Raw genomic sequence first — 16893 nt, 5'->3', positions numbered from 1 at the left:
TCTCCTCTTGGATCTCATAGCGCAGAAATATCACACCCAGTGGTACTATACTTTCCGTATCAGTGTATACATTTCCTCCCCCACAATCCCATTGATACCAAAAGTAAACAATATGCTACATTAGGTTGTAGGTGAGGTTTGGTCGTCTGGCCTTCAGGGACTGTTGGTGTGGGACATTGGAAGCCTATTGGAAGCCTACAGCTGCATTGTCATGGACGCCTGCTTCAGTGAGAAAATGAAACAGACATAGTACACTAACCTGTCCCATAAGTCAAACAACGGGATTCCACATGGATACAAACATCTGAGAGTGGTGAAATTCAAGCAGGGCTCCCCATGTTTCCCATGTTTGGTCTGCTGACTGGATGGGGGTAGGTTGGGGAAGGCTAGGATTACTGGATCAGTAAACGTAGATGAACTGTGACACAGGACTATTGGAAGGTGGTACATAGAGCTTTCTGCTCTCAAACCAGTGTTAACAAGTGGTAACAAACAGGGTGGTGGTAGGTACACTTTAAGATAGGGTTAGTCATTGAGGTTAAATTGAACACTGATAATTAAAAAATACATTGTTAAAGATCTTCATGTGATAACTCTGCACTAGTAGAATGACATAACATATGCTTTAACATAGTTCCTAACACATCTAGCTTTTAGTGCCTGCTACTTACATAGTATGTGCTGAAACTACTGAAATTAACTCACACTCATACCTCTCCAGAACTAGATGTTCCTACTAACCTGTTGACCAGAGAAGTGACAGAAGACACAGCGACAGTAACATGGGATAAAGTCCAGGCTGAAATCGACGGCTACCTGATCAGCTACAGCTCTGCTGAGGGCTCCAGTGGGGAGATCCCTGTTGGGGCAGACAGCACCTCCTACAGGCTGACTGGGCTGAGGCCTGGAGTCATCTACACAGTCTACATCTGGGCTGTCAAGGGCTCCCGGGTCAGCAGGAAGAGCTTCGTTGACGCTGAGACAGGTCACTAACTTGTCTTGTGATTCAAAGTGTTGAAAAACCCTGTAGATATGGATGTTACTTAGAATAGGAAGTGTTTGTGTTAGATAATTCATCTGGGACTATACAAAGTAGTGTTACCAGTAAAAGTGGCAAAGAGATAATCAATCAAAGTTGTCTCACATATCCTTAGTCATTCCACAACTGACCATCACAGAAAATGATATATTCTAATAATATGTATACTCAAAAATACATTCGACTTCAAAATTGAAGTTTGTCTGATGTTTTAATATCTTACTGTCAAGATTAGTCCACTTTCTGCACACCATTGACTGAGTACATCCAGCGATATTCCTCAACCCCCTAAAAATTTGAAACAAATTTGCATTGCAAAGCTTGAAATGATATAGGGATAATCTTTCCCAGGTAATTTAGAATTTTGCCATATAGCTGCAGCTACAAAACGGATGGCCTGTAACGTGAACTTATCTCAACAGATGATCACGTTTGAGGCCTAAAAACATCCAACAAACATTGCTATTGGGTTGTAATTCCCCAATAATTCAATATTAGTTTGTTAATTATTCTATGCAAAATACTTGTGCTGCTTTTTTAACAAATCCTGACATGAAAATGATCTCGCTCTTGGGAAACACAACTTTTAATCTCCCAGATGAAAAGAAAATGTAATGCATGGTAGACTGTGTATAGTAATAATCCATTTACTAATGGTTCTCCAGATTTGGATGCTCCTACTAACCTCTTTACCAGAGAAGTGACAGAGGACACAGCTGATGTGTCGTGGGACAGACCTTTAGCGGACATTGACGGCTACCTGATCAGCTACAGCTCTGCTGAGGGCTCCAGTGGGGAGATCCCTGTTGGGGCAGACAGCACCTCCTACAGGCTGACTGGGCTGAGGCCTGGAGTCATCTACACAGTCTACATCTGGGCTGTCAAGGGCTCCCGGGTCAGCAGGAAGAGCTCCACAGAAGCTGAGACAGGTTTTCTATCTGTATTTTCATGATAATCCCACACATTCATTGTCCAATGAGAGTGATAGTCATTTCTGAACAAGAGGTTATGGTGTTTTTGTTTTTCACCTTTATTTAACCAGATAGGCTAGTTCTCATTTAGGATAGTTCTCATAGGCTAGTTCTCATTTACAACTGCGACCTGGCCAAGATAAAGCAAAGCAGTGTGACATACAGAGTTGTATAAACAAACATACAGTCAATAACACAATAGAAAAAGTCTATATACAGTGTATGCAAATGAGGTAAGATAAGGGCGGTAAGGCAATAAATAGGCCGTAGTGGCAAAATAATAAGAATTTAGCAATTAAACACTGGGGTGATAGATGTGCAGAAGATTCATGTGCAAGTAGAAAAAAATAACAGTACGGGGATGAAGTAGTCTGATGGGCTATTTACAGATGGGCTATGTACAGGTGCAGTGATCTGTGAGCTGCTCTGACAGCTGGTGCTTAAAGTTAGTGAGGGACATTTGAGTCTCCAGCTTCAGTGATTTTTGCAATTCAATCCAGTCATTGGCAGCAGAGAACTGTAAGGAAAGGCGGCCAAAGGAGGAATTGGCTTTGGGGGTGATCAGTGAAATATACCTGCTGGAGCGCGTGCTACGGGTGGGTGCTGCTATGGTGACCAGTGAGCTGAGATAAGGCGGAGCTTTACCTAGCAAATATTTTTAGATGACCTGGAGCCAGTGGGTTTGGCGAACAAATGAAGCGAGGGCCACCCAATGAGAGCATACAGGTCGCAGTGGTGGGTAGTATATGGGGCTTTGGTGACAAAACGGTTGACACTGTGATAGACGGCATCCAATTTGCTGAGTAGAGTGTTGGAGGCTATTTTGTAAATGACATCATCGAAGTTAAGGATCGACAGCAGAGTCAGTTTTACGAGGGTATGTTTGGCAGCATGAGTGAAGGATGCTTTGGTGTGAAATAGGAAGCAGATTCTAGATACAATTTTGGATTGGAGATGCTTAATGTGAGTCTGGAAAGAGAGTTTACAGTCTAGCCAGACACCTAGGTATTTGTAGTTGTCCACATATTCTAAGTCAGAACCGTCCAAAGTAGTGATGCTGGAAGTGCAGGCAGGTGTGGGCAGCGATCGGTTGAAGAGCATGCATTTAGTTTTACTTACCTTTAAGAGCAGTTGGAGGCCACGGAAGGAGAGTTGTACGGCATTGAGGCTCGTCTGGAGGTTAGTTAACAGTGTCCAAAGAAGGGCCAGAAGTATACAGAATGGTGTCATTTGCGTAGAAGTGGACCAGAGACTCACCAGCAGCAAGAGCGACATCATTTATGTATACAGAGAAAAGAGTCGGCCCGAGAATTGAACCCTGTGGCACTCCCATAGAGACTGCCAGAGGTCCTGACAACAGACCCTCCGATTTGACACAATGAACTCGGTCTGAGATGGAGTTGGTGACCCAGGCAAGGCAGTCATTTGAGAAACCAAGGCTGTTGAGTCTGCCAATAAGAATGTGGTGAGTCAAAAGCCTTGGCCAGGTCGATGAATACAACTGCACAGTATTGTCTCTTATTGATGGCGGATATGATATCATTTAGGACCTTGAGCATGGCTGAGGTGCACCCATGACCAGCTCGGAAACCAGAATGCATAGTGGAGAAGGTACGGTGGGATTTGAAATGGTCAATGATCTGTTTGTTAACTTGGCTTTCGAAGACCTTAGAAAGGCAGGGTAGGATAGTTATAGGTCTGTAGCAGTTTGGGTCTAGTGTGTCGCCCCCTTTGATGAAGGGGATATCCACTGCAGCTTTCCAATCTTTGGGGATCTCCGACGGTACGAAAAAGAGACTGAACACGCTTTCTCAAAGAAAGAGAGGGTCCAGATTGTCTATCCCGGCTTATTTGTAGGGGTCCAGATTCTGCAGCTCTTTCAGAACATCAGCTATCTGGATTTGGGTGAAGGAGAAATGGGGTAGGCTTGGGCGAGTTGCTGTAGGGGGTGCAGGGCTGTTGACCGAGGTAGGGTTAGCCAGGTGGAAAGCATGGCCTAGCATAGAAAAATGCTTATTGAAATTCTCAATTATCCTGGATTTATTGGTGGTGACAGTGTTTCCTAGCCTCAGTGCAGTGGGCAGCTGGGAGGAGGTGGTCTTATTCTCCATGGACTTCACAGTGTCCCAGAACTTTTTAGAGTTTGTGCTACAGGATGCAAATCTCTGTTTGAAAAAGCTAGCCTTTGCTTTCCTAACTGCCTGTGTATATTCTTTCCTCACTTCCCTGAAAAGTTGCATATCGCTGGGGCTATTCGATGCTAAGGGCAGTCAGGTCGGGGGTGATCCAAGGGCTATATCTGTTCCTGGTTCTAAATTTTATGTGGCATGCTTATTTAAGATGGTGAGGAAAGCCCTTTTAAAGAATAACCAGGCATCCTCTACTGACGGAATGAGGTCAGTATCCTTCCAGGATACCCGGGCCAGGTTAATTAGAAAGAACTGCTTGCTGAAGTGTTTTAGGGAGCGTTTGACAGTGATGAGGGGTGGTCGTTTGACCACAGACCCATTAAGGACGCAGCCAATGAGGCAGTGATCGCTGAGATCCTGGTTGAAGACAGCAGAGGTGTATACGGAGGGCAGGTTGGTTAGGATTATATCTATGAGGGTGCCCGTGTTTACAGATTTGGGGTTGTACCTGGTAGGTTCATTGATCATTTGTGTGAGATTGAAGGCATCAAGCTTAGATTGTAGGATGGCCGGGGTGTTAAGCAGCACGAGCTCTGAAGATAGATGGGGAGCAATCAGTTCACATATGGTGTCCAGGGAACAGCTGGGGGCAGAAGGTGGTCTATAGCAAGCGGCAACGGTGAGAGACTTGTTTCTGGAAAGGTGTTTTTTTTAAAGTAGAAGCTCAAATTGTTTGGGCACAGACCTGGATAGTAAGACAGAACTCTGCAGGCTATCTCTGCAGTAGATTGCAGTTCTATCTTGTCAGGAAATGTTGGGGATGGATAGTTAGGGATGGACATTTCAGGGTTTTTGATGGCCTTCCTACGCCAGGATTCAGACAAGGCTAGGACATCCTGTGTGGAGGCATAATCATCTTTGAGGAGCTGTCAGGTTCCTTCGCTCTTAGTGGAATTCTGGTCAACCCAAACCAACAGTTCAAGGATCTGCTCAATATGAGATACAAACAGTGACATTTATTGGAGAATAGAGATGGAGGAATGTAAGGCATGATAAATAGTACTTCATCAGCTGTCATATTCTTATTTTGCCATCCAATTACTGCATCTGGACATTTTCATTCATGCATTCCATTTGACTAAATGGCTTCTGTTTTGGGATGTTCTCTCCATAGAAATTGACGCACCAAAAAACCTGAAAGCATCGGATGTTAAACTGAATGTAGCTACCCTGACCTGGACTGCTCCCTTAGCCAGAATCGATGGCTACATCCTCACATTGAGAGCTGAGGATGGCAGTTTGAAGGTACTAATTCTCAGTAACACACACTCTAGTTGTGGGCATGGAAATATGCAATGTCATGATATATGTATGTAGCTATAGAAACCTATTATATTAGCCAGTTGTGCTTTTTCCGTAGCTTTCGGTATTGGAGATCACAATTTAATTTCATCCTATATGAAAGGGAAAGGAAAGGGAAAGTGGGATACCTAATCAGTTGAATGCCTTAAACTGAAATGTGTCTTCCGCATTTAACAAAACCCCTCTGAATCAGAGAGGTGCGGGGAGCTGCCTTAATCGACAAAGTTACTGTTGGTGTGCATCGTGTACAAAATACAAGTATTCTCAGTGTTATACCCCTGACCTCTAGTGGCGAAACATTTGTAAAAACCAACGTCAGTGGTCTTTAGTTCTGTGTCAGTGACTCTTCCTTGTCTCAGTGAATGATTGCAATTCCACTGTGTTCTGAATAGGCTGTGGAGAAGAAGCTGAGGGCAGGAGAGAGCAGCTTTGCCATGTCGGACCTGGAGAAAGGAAAGAACTACATTGTTACCCTCCTTGCTTACAGAGGACCAAAGAGGAGCAGAGTGATAGAGATCACATTCAAAACAGGTACACTGTGCCCTCTATGATCATCTACCACACACCAGACTAGTCTGACACAGTGTGGTGAGACGTTAGCATTTCACTACACTCTTGTGCTATAATTTCAATTTGATTAGTAATGTTTCATTTCTTTCTCATCTTACAATTAATTGGTCACTTGTGAAATATAACTGAAAGCCAACTTTCAGGGCAATTAGCTTGCTGCTATATCAGAGTAAATTACTTGACACATCGTTACATATTTTTTTCCCCCCTGAACCCCATAACGTTATAGTTTACTGGCATCATTGCACTTGTATCCTTCACAGTGGGTTTGTTGTACCCATTCCCCATGGACTGTACTCAGATTAAGAAGAATGGTAACGTGGCAAGTGGAATCTACACCATTTACGTCAACAGTGATCGCACCAAGCCCATGGAGGTGTACTGTGACATGGACACTGATGGCGGTGGATGGGTGGTACGCTCAAGCTAAAGTACATTTTGATTGATGGTATTGATGACTGAATGAAAAAAACGGTCTGGATAGATGGACCATCGATTTAAGTGGTCAATCAAACTATCAATCAAATTTGTGTGTGAGCAGAGACTGAGATCTACAGTACATCACTCCCCAGGTGTTCCAGAGACGCAACAATGGACAGATGGACTTCATGAAGCGCTGGAGACAGTACATGGCTGGTTTTGGGAACATGACTGATGAATTTTGGCTTGGTTAGTACTGTATAAACATCCTTTTCATCTCCTGCATCTCAATAGGACTGTTATGTCCCTAGGAGTTCCTCTCATGGAATTGATATTGACGATAATGATGATGTAAATGTAATAAGTCCTCAAAGTTCTCTTACTCTAACCCACAGGTCTGGACAATATCTATGAGCTGACCAATACTCCCACGCAGTACGAGCTGCGAGTGGACCTTGGTGTGGGTTCAGAGAAGGCCTATGCTGTCTATGACAACTTCAAGATAGCCCCGGCTAAGCAGAAGTTCAAGCTGACCATCGGTGAATACAGTGGAACAGCAGGTGGACCATCTCTTTGTATCTTTCTAACAATTTGTTGAGGAATACAAGCATAAATATTCCACACATTAAACAAACTCAGGGCTCCAACCCACACGCATAACCAATTACCACACAGCTGTGACTGTAATGAATAGAATTTTCACAATGGATGCTGTGAATCTGGTATATGATTGTTTTCCAGGCGATGCCATGAGCTACCATCAAGGTCGCCCCTTCTCCACGGTTGACAATGACAATGACATTGCTCTTGGTAACTGTGCCCTGACACATCGTGGTGCATGGTGGTACAAAAACTGTCACCTTGCCAACCTCAACGGCAAATTCGGAGACAACAGACACAGCATGGTAAGACTTGTGTGGCATAGTTTTTTGGGGTTGTAGTGCAAGATCGTACAAGCAGATGGCGCTGATAGCATAATACAGAATCCATGGTAGTTGCACGTGAGCGTCTGGTAGGGGTTTTCTATTCTTAGTGTGAAATGGCTGTCCTAGATTTATCAGCTTCCATAAAGATACACTTTTCTCAAAAAGCCTTATAAATAGCAGGTGTTTATAGCTAACTTTCATTCTCAGGGAGCCTAACAAGAACTGTTTTGTGTCTGCATGAAGAACATTGAGAGGAATTGGGAGGAAATTGTTTTGTCATATCAAGTTATACCATGCCTCTCTTAACGAGATGCATAATACGTTTGTGTCAGTATTGATGAAGACATCACTGGCACAGATAGAACTTGATAGAAGTTTAATTCTGGATCATTCTATATTTGACCTTATTTTGATAGATATGAGACAGTATGAAATCCTCTTCAGTGTGAAGCAGTTACTAGTATCATGAAACATCTGGCTGACTGTGGCTAATGTGTTGTCCTGTCTCTCTTTCTAACCTCTACCAGGGTGTGAACTGGGAGCCATGGAAGGGTCACCTGATGTCTCTTGATTTCACTGAGATGAAGATTCGGCCTGTGGGCACTGCCAGGAAGAGGAGGTCGCTTAGAAGCAGTACAGCTCCCAGAAAATAGTCCCTCTGATGAACTAAAGCAGTCAATGGGAACCTCCTTACAAACCAGGCAAAGTAGCTAGAACCTCAAACCAGGAACATCAATCTATCTCAAGATTATTGTAACTTACTTTACTTTAACATATCATATGGCTGCAGCCATAAACGTCTTTATTTTTCATAGGATATTTGTATTATATTGGTTTATTTCATATATATTATGAACAAGTGAACTGCAACTTTCACTGTATAGTGTTATCACATGGGCAAAGTAAAAGGATTTCGTATCTTGGCTCTGTCCTAAAGCGGCATTCCTCGCAGACGTAGATTCTTAGCAAATGACCTCTGTCCTATTGTACTGTATATGATTACATTTTATAGGCTGGCTCCATGGCATAAAACAGTCACCATATTCATAACACTGTCTGCTCCTATTATGCATAATCAGTTAGATTACCCAATGATACCGTGTTTTTAGAATAGTTATACTGCTCTTGTTCACATTCATAACATAGCATAGACCCTGACTCTCTGTTCTAAGTTCTGGTCTCTGGCCTACCCAGCCTACAGAGTTAGCTACATTTCACATTTCACATTTCAGATGTTTTGCATAAGAAATGGATGACATGCTCCTTTGTAAGATTGTATTTTCAAGTGTGTATTGTAATTGTGTCGTTCCACGAAGAGTGCCTTTTGGGTCCCTTTGATATTTTAAGTAGAAATTAAAAGCCTGCTATATTAAATGAAGTGCCCTTTAATATAGACCACATTGAGAATTCAATCAATCGGATTCCTAAAATGAATATAGGCTTGCTAAAATGCCAAAATTCAGCATTTTGACATGTCCCTCCATCAACCCTGAATCACTTCTAGGAAGATTTTAACCGACTTGAACCCAAAATGTCTCCAAGTTTTACCATCATTGAAAAGCCATACTTAAAGTGTTGCTATGACAGTCATTTCTGAAGACTATTATGTATTTCATGTGATTAGTGATTAATTTACATCTGTCCCTCGTTTTAAGGTCAACACTTATGTGAACTGAACATGGTGAAACTATTCCTTTTTAAATATGTTTTGCAAAAGAAACATTGAATATCTAATAGTCAAATCATAGAGTACAAGCTTTTATTTGCCATTTTCTGGTGTTTTGTGGTTTCAAGCATAACATGTCAACCTTTTTACCCATAGATTGACAGGCTATAAATGTTTCAACAAGTTCATTTTTTGGTGAAGCTTGTATCCAATTGCCACTGCCTGTTGCACACAACATACTTCCATTCCTCCTGTCACAGGGGGATTTATGGCTGACTTCAGAAGAAATTGTCAGCCCTGTTATGGCCATCTCTGTTACTTTATTTCACACTTAATAGACATTTACTATAGTCATTTGAGATGAGAAAACATGATTTTCATGAAGTTGAATGTTAAATAACAAAATGTTAAAGTTAAGTGAAATCAAACTTTTTTCTTTCTTTCTTTTTTTTCTTATACATTTCTCAAAAGGCAACGAATTGGTGGAATGACCCAGTTGCTGTGTTATATTGAAGTCCTTTTTAGCACTATGTAACGGCTCTCGTCGAAAGGAGTGGACCAAAGCTCAGCGTGGAAAGTGTTCACGATTTTATTATCCAAAAAACACTCAACCAAAATAACAAACCGAAAGCGCCCAGTTCTGTCAGGTAACAGACACTAAAGAGAAAACAAAGACCCCACAAAATCCAAAAGGAAAATGACAACTTATATATGATCCCCAATCAGAGACAACGATAAACAGCTGCCTCTGATTGGGAACCACACTCAGCAAAAACCAAAGAAATAGAAAACATAGACTTTCCCACCCGAGTCACACCCTGACCTAACCAATCATAGAAAATAATAAGGATCTCTAATGTCAGGGCGTGACACAGTAGCATCTATGCCTGCAGTGACAGAGAGTGCTATTTGAATGGGACATGACTTCACACAGTGTTTATCAAAAAGATGCAGTTGATGTTAATCAACTAATTAAATTCATACTTGAAGAGGAACGAAGTAGAACACGTTTGATTTTCACCATCTCTTTCCCAGAAACAGGGTTAGATTTGCAGAAAAGGTTAGATATACCAGAAAAACAGAATAGCAGATTTGCAGTTTCCTTTTGCTTTTTACCATTCATATCACTTTGTGACATAACCTCACAGGTAACCTGATCTTGACAGGACATTTGAAAATGGTCCCTATTTATGTCCTTTTTGAGTTGAATGACTATGGTTTTCTCTTTGACAGACACAGTCTAGGATAACCTACACTTGAGTTGTGTATCATACCAAAAGTTGAGGTTTCTCAACTTCCCCTGGTTTCTCAGCTGTCGTTTCAATTTACTGCTGAGGAATGATTTCACACATTGGACTGTGTGAATAACAATGCAAGAAAGATATTCACAAAGTTAAGCGAGAATGAAAAAGAAGGAAGAAGAGGATGGGGCCTACTGTGGAATATTCTAGCTGAGCTTTTGAAATGTCTCACAGGAGCCAATTGATGCAATAGCTATTTGAACCACATTGATTGCAAATTACTATAAAGAAGATTGGTTCCTATAACAGCACTGCGGGGCAAATGAGCTCTTAAAGAGATTCTCTAATACTTTTCAGCCACTAGTCTGAAAGTAACACTCACGAGCCAAAAGTGGTCCCCGACAATTGCGTACTACTGTACGCCACATATGTGCAGATATGTGGACCACATCATTGCTCTCTCTCTCTCTCTCTCTCTCTCTCTGCTGTGTCCAATGAGCTGTTGGGCCCGCCCTGCAACCTCATTAGATAATGAAGGGCAGGTCTCTTGCTAGAAATACACAAATGCGAGGGGCTGAAACTCATTGGCTAGAACTCTAATTTCTAGGGGGCTGTCGACGTGGGGGAAATATAGGGGAAATGGTGCGGCACAGGTTCAAGAAACCAGTCACTTTGAAATTAGGAATTGTGAATAATTGAGGTAAGACAGTATTCTGCTCTTAGATTATACATGTATGAACTACACATTCACACATCCAGCCCAAAGTGGGAGGTTATTAAAAAATACTTTCTTAGTCGGCAAAGTAGCGTAGCATGTCTTTAATGCTGAGATGAATGTAATAGGGATGGAAAGGGAAGGAAATGCCTCACACACAATTCTTCACACATTTTTATCCAGTTAGACACATGTAATCTCCTGTAGAAAAAATAAGTAAAACAGTTTTACCCTGAGAATGACTCCTTTATGCGCTTATTCTTGCTTCAAAGGTTACTTCAATTGTCAATTAACATATGCTTATTTTGTCATCCCAACACTTTTGAGTATACATGCAGCAGTGTTTTGAGTCTGTGGCTATTTACCTCACTCACAGAGAACAAGTTCAACATGAGCTCAAGTTTGGTGCTCAGATTCCAAAGTGGCATCTGACAAACAGGCTTTCATACAACAGAGTACCTACCCATGAGCATAGGCTGAATCTCCATTGAAGTGTGTGTGAGGCTAAGGAAAGGGTTGATGTAATTTTTCCATGAGTGGTAGTGTAGTATTCAAACAAGACTTGTTTTGTTTAGAAGTGGAGTACTGCTGGGGTTGGTGGGTTGTGTCATGGCAGACAAACTGCCATCAGCCCACATAGACTTTCCACTGAATGTCTGTGCTCTGCCTCTGAATGTCTAGGCCTGTCAGAGCTGTAGAACTCAGCAACACGGCATGTCTGACAGAGAGTAGGAAACCCCCAAATCATTATCTCGACACATAGAATTGGCTAGTCACTGCTCCAGAACCAGACTATCACTACATCAGTTTGAAATAACAACAAACATCCAGAGTGTGTGGATGCTAATGCTTTATGTTGGTTACCAAATATAGGATTAAATTATGATACATTTGCCCAAGTTCTCTAGGGATGAAGTCAATTTATGCAACAAACAAGATAACAGAAATCTTCTAAACACATCTATTGTGAACCACACATGAACCAACCAACAAAGAATCAACAAAGCTACAAAAATACGTTATTTTGTCCCTCTTTTCTCCAGCTGTTTTGTAAAATCAAATGACAGGATAAATGATTCACGCAGCCGCCAGTGTGGCCTGAGCTCATAACTCGAAAATGTATCACCTCAGCGATTTCTTGTGTGATGACAAACAGACAGAATATATAGGTAACTGACAAAATAAAGGAAACACTTGAGTAAGGCCTAGACTCAATCAGATCGAGCATTAACTGGCGGTAGCCGCCCCCCACATAACTGATGTTCTGGCGGTGTCGAAGGTGTCACTGCGTTGGAGCTGTCAAATTGGAGAGCAGCTGCTCTTGATCATTGTAACCCATCAATCACCCTTGCATTAAAAGTTCAAAAGGAGAGTGTAGGCTATACAGAAATAATGATGTTCAAATCAAAAATCATTAAAGTAATGAGGATTTCTATCAGCCTAATCGAGGTGTAGATTACATCTCACATTCCAGTGTTCAAACCTGTAAACAAGGCTGCAGGAGATTTATCTTAATGCGACTCCGTGCAGTCAATGGCAATGTCCCCTTTAGGTAGGCTATAATGCCAGGAGCCGCTTGTGGATTTGACAGCTGTAACACAGTTCCACCTCTGACACGTCAAAACAACCGCTATCTGGATGTCGGCTAAATCGGATCTGTTGGAATATAGCCCTGCATGAGTGATACCAATTATATTGAAAGCAAGTACTTTTACGCAGGTGTGGTTCCTGAGTTAATTAAGCAGTTAACATCCCATCATGCTTAGGGTCATATGTAAAATGCCCAGTTTCCCATTGTTTTGGCATGACTAGAAGAAGAAATCTCATTGACTTTGAAAGAGGGGTCTCAAAGGAGCTTAGGGGGGTTTAAAGTGTGTGTGTGTGTGTGTGTGTGTGTGTGTGTGTGTGTGTGTGTGTGTGTGTGTGTGTGTGTGTGTGTGTGTGTGTGTGTGTGTGTGTGTGTGTGTGTGTGCGTGCATGCATGCATGCCTCATTCACCAGATCATGCCTGAGACAGAGTTTTCCACCACAATGAACAAAACACCAAATTATAGAATTTATTGTGGGAAAACGGTGTTGTGTCCCTCCAATGGAGTTCCAGACTGTAGAATCTATGCCACAGCACCTTGAAACTGTTCTTGCTGCTTGTGGTGGCCCAACGCCCTATTTATGTTGGTGTTTCCTTTATTTTGTCAGTTACCTGTATGTTCTAATGCATAATTTGGCTCGATCAAAGATTAGTGAATAACTAATACAGAAGCCTATTAGGCACAAAATATGGATCTTAAAACAGGGATAATAAAAAACAAAACAAATGAAACTGATTTGTCACCGGATTTGTAAATCAATTATAAACTTCTATTTGCATACATTTTTATTTTATTTAACTAGGCAAGTCAGTTAAGAACAAACTCTTATTTACAATGACAGCCTAGGAACAGTGGGTTAACTGCCTTGTTCAGGGGCAGAACAACATATTTCTACCTTGTCAGGTCAGGGATTTGATCTAGCAACCTTTCGGTTACTGGCCCAACACTCTAACCTCTAGGCTACCTGCCACGCCAAAATGTGTGCATTTAGCACACAATGCCCCATATGCACACAACTTATATTTTATCAACACAATGGTGTAGAAAATACTGAATGACGGCATAGTACCTCAACTATGATATGCCAGTAAATATCACTACATGTGAAATGATGGCTATTGGCACTGAGGGATAAAGATGTAAGAAGGATTCACTTAGCACCCCAAAGTCTGAGAGCCTGGAGATAATAATAATAACGCATAATGATTTTATGAACCAATAGGGACAGTGCAAGACAGTACACATGGCAATGTGAGCATAAGGTAACGTAACACATGGAACTGTTGGGTAGAAACACTCATTCATCAACAATACTGAGCTTTAGCATACTCTACGGGAATGTAAATGAAAGATCTCAGTGCTTCACTTTGTTCTATTAAATTCAGCGATTGATAGTCAACTCATGAATGGAATTGAGATCTCCATTTAGTGGATATAGCAGATACAGCAAAAGATTTCAAAGTAGTTACATAAGTTCACATTGTTCACATTGTAAGTGCAATAACTGCAAGTGCTTTGAACTTGAAATGGTCTAACCTATAAAAAACATGATCTTTCTAATCGAATCACAATACTAGATTGCTGGCCTCCAGCATTGGAAATAAAAAGCAGTCCTCAACCTTCTGGTTGAGTGCACACTCTAACACAGGGGTATTCAACTCTTACCCTTTGAGGTCTGGAGCCTGCTGGTTTTCTGTTCTACCTGATCGGTAATTGCACACACCTGGTGTCTCAGGTCTAAATCAGTCTGTGATTAGAAGGAAACAATACAAAAAATGCTGTGGAACTAGCTTCAAGGTACAGAGTTGAGTTTGAGAGTAACACGTACGTGCATATGCACAGGCACACATATACATGCACGCACACACACAATCAATCACATATTATTGGCTCTTTTAGTCTCTTTCAGGAGTTTCTATGGAGCATATTGAACACCAGTGCCGGCTCCAGGCATAATCATGGCTGAATACCGACTGGGCACGCAGTTCACGTGCCTAGGGGCCCTGACCTCCATGGGGCCCTCGTTGATTTTGTTCGTCACTGTCACTCAGGTATCATTAAATCATGGCAAAATATGTCGAATTGCAGGAAAGTTGCTTTCAAACGGTCAAAAAATGTATCTCTACCCCATGGCAAAATGTGTAGAATGGCATGAAATTTGTTATAAAATTGCAAAAGTTCTTTCTGCGCCATGGCAAAATGTGTAGAACTGGAAAAGGGTGATTTAAAACGAAAACATTTTCTGTACACCCCATGGCAAAATGTGTAGAATTGCAGGAAATTAACTTTAAAACTTAAAAACAAATATCGCTTAGGGCCTTTAAAAGGCTAAGGCCTGGCCTTGCCCAGCATTATGTACCTGTACCTTGCAGTAAAAAAGAGCTTCATATAAATACAAAAGAATGAAACCTTATCTGAACATCAGTCACGACTACTACACCATCGTCAGGGCAACCCTGTCTTGTGTCATAGGTCCTGTTTTGACCGAGATCCACAAGTCCTCATTTTTGGGACTCTTCTTCTTCTTTTTGTCTGATTTGGCTGTGTCTGAACTTGGGCTGTCTCCGCAGCAACCAGTGGAGTTGGCCCGGCGACAGCAGCAGCAGTGGCAGCACACCACCAGAGAAGTGAAGAGCACCACCATAGGCAGGGCTAGCAGCACCACCAGGCAGACTGTATTGTAGATCCCCTGGTCATGCTTGGTGGTGGCCACCTTCCACAAGTTACTGAAAAAATCCAAGATGTCTTCCTTCATGGTTCACTGACAGTGAGTGTCTTAGCAACTCCTTTTGAGGGTCATCTATTGAAGTAGCCAACCACAATAGCAAACAAGGATAGATTATTGAATTAGTCAGCCAAGGGTGTTGCTGTTACCAGGAAGGGGATTGTTTCTATGGTGATTTGACCCTGAACTGGTGCTTGTGAACTCTTGATAGTGAAGATGTTGCTGATATAGTAGCACATGCCAAGGGAGGATAGCAAGAGACTGTAAAATTCATTGATGCAGGGAGAATCTCTTTATCCTCCCCTCCTTCCTTAAGTGCCTTGTCTGGGGGTGAAAGACCAAAGCATTATTTAAGAAAGTTTGAAGACCAAAGATTAATTGTTTTATGAGAGATGGACGTTTTCCTTTGAAATCCTTCAGTTGCTGTAATGATTCCGATCTTTCCTTGCTGCGATGGAAAGGTCTATGGAGTCTGCCTCTCAGAGTAGTTTGTTTGTGTCCCTCTTTTGGGATTTGGGGATTCTACCTCAGGTCCTCTGAAGTCTCCTGTCTATTTTAATCCACTCTCCTCTGGCTCTGAGAGATTTTCTGCGGAGAGAAATAGAGAGAAGAAGGTGAGCAGAATGAACTCCAGTCCCCCTGGTGCCTCTTCGCTCTCTCCCCCCTCTTCCCTCTCCTGCTCAAGTATATTATTCAGCTTTACTCTCATTAAAGTTGGAGGAGAAAGTCATGGCTCTGGCTGCCTGATTGCACCATAGAGGGAAATGCACTCGTTCTGGACTAATTTAAATGTACCGGCTAATGGAGCTCTGAGGGGATTGGCAATGATGGACAGAGCCTAGCTTTGATGGTTTTGACTTTAACATTAACTGATTGTAGCATTCCACTGCAACTTGGATGAACGGTAACCTTTATGGCTAGCCAGGAGGTCAAATGGTAGCTGTCTCTAGTTTATAGGTTTACAGTGACTAGGATTATGGATATTAAAATGTTGGCCAGGTTTTTCCTCTGTCCTCTATTGCCTGCTCCACATTCTAAGCCCAATGTATCTGACTGCAACTGAACTGCAAATAGGCTGTGCATTATGTTTTATGTCTCACAGCCCATAGGTGAAATCGGTTTACCCATAGTCAGTTTCCCTTCCGTTCCCGCATCACTCAACAGGAAACTGCTATTTTGTAGCGTTGACGTAAGAAGGCTGTACCTACTTGCAGTTTGTCAACATTAAGGTCCCCATTTCCTCTAAACGAATTTGTTCACCAAATCCATTAAATGTAATCCTATCCATTATTCATGTACGAAGGCCTTTGCATTTCATGTTTGATGAAGTTGAGCCTGATGTTGAGACATACAGCCCACTAAATGATCACACATAGGAAGACGTGTTGACTGGAATAAATGAGTATCACTATGACTCATTAGCATTTCCTAGCAAGGTGTGAGAACGTTTTTCTCACCAAAGTTCAAAATGGTCACAGGTCTTTTGTAGGGCACTCCACATGTACTTACAGAGGCTGTGAAGACCTTAGAGACTAGTTTT

At 41.9% G+C, this 16893-nt stretch overlaps 2 protein-coding genes across 3 annotated transcripts in view; one reads left to right on the top strand and one right to left on the bottom strand.

Moving 5' to 3' along the window:
• Window positions 1–11278, top strand: part of LOC109875075 (tenascin-N-like) — a 31777-nt gene extending 20499 nt beyond the window's left edge. Inside the window, exons 8-16 of one of the 2 annotated variants that reach the window (XM_031810190.1) lie at window positions 722–985; window positions 1705–1968; window positions 5314–5444; window positions 5894–6032; window positions 6335–6486; window positions 6644–6740; window positions 6887–7051; window positions 7233–7396; window positions 7945–11278. In XM_031810190.1, the coding sequence (XP_031666050.1) occupies window positions 722–985; window positions 1705–1968; window positions 5314–5444; window positions 5894–6032; window positions 6335–6486; window positions 6644–6740; window positions 6887–7051; window positions 7233–7396; window positions 7945–8070 (1502 nt within the window). In that variant the 3' untranslated portion in view covers window positions 8071–11278. The remainder of the gene's footprint in view (window positions 1–721; window positions 986–1704; window positions 1969–5313; window positions 5445–5893; window positions 6033–6334; window positions 6487–6643; window positions 6741–6886; window positions 7052–7232; window positions 7397–7944) is intronic. The other variant, XM_031810191.1, reaches the window with a different exon arrangement.
• On the bottom strand, window positions 9657–15491 carry LOC109874909 (uncharacterized protein KIAA0040-like). The gene has a single exon (XM_031810192.1). The coding sequence runs from the start codon at window positions 15381–15383 to the stop codon at window positions 15063–15065; it is 321 nt and encodes a 106-aa protein (XP_031666052.1). The 5' UTR covers window positions 15384–15491; the 3' UTR covers window positions 9657–15062.
• Between the last annotated feature and the right edge of the window lie 1402 nt (window positions 15492–16893).

This window comes from Oncorhynchus kisutch, linkage group LG30 (assembly GCF_002021735.2).
Source record: "Oncorhynchus kisutch isolate 150728-3 linkage group LG30, Okis_V2, whole genome shotgun sequence".
Lineage (NCBI taxonomy): Eukaryota > Metazoa > Chordata > Actinopteri > Salmoniformes > Salmonidae > Oncorhynchus > Oncorhynchus kisutch.
This window is presented reverse-complemented; position numbering and strand designations above follow the sequence as displayed.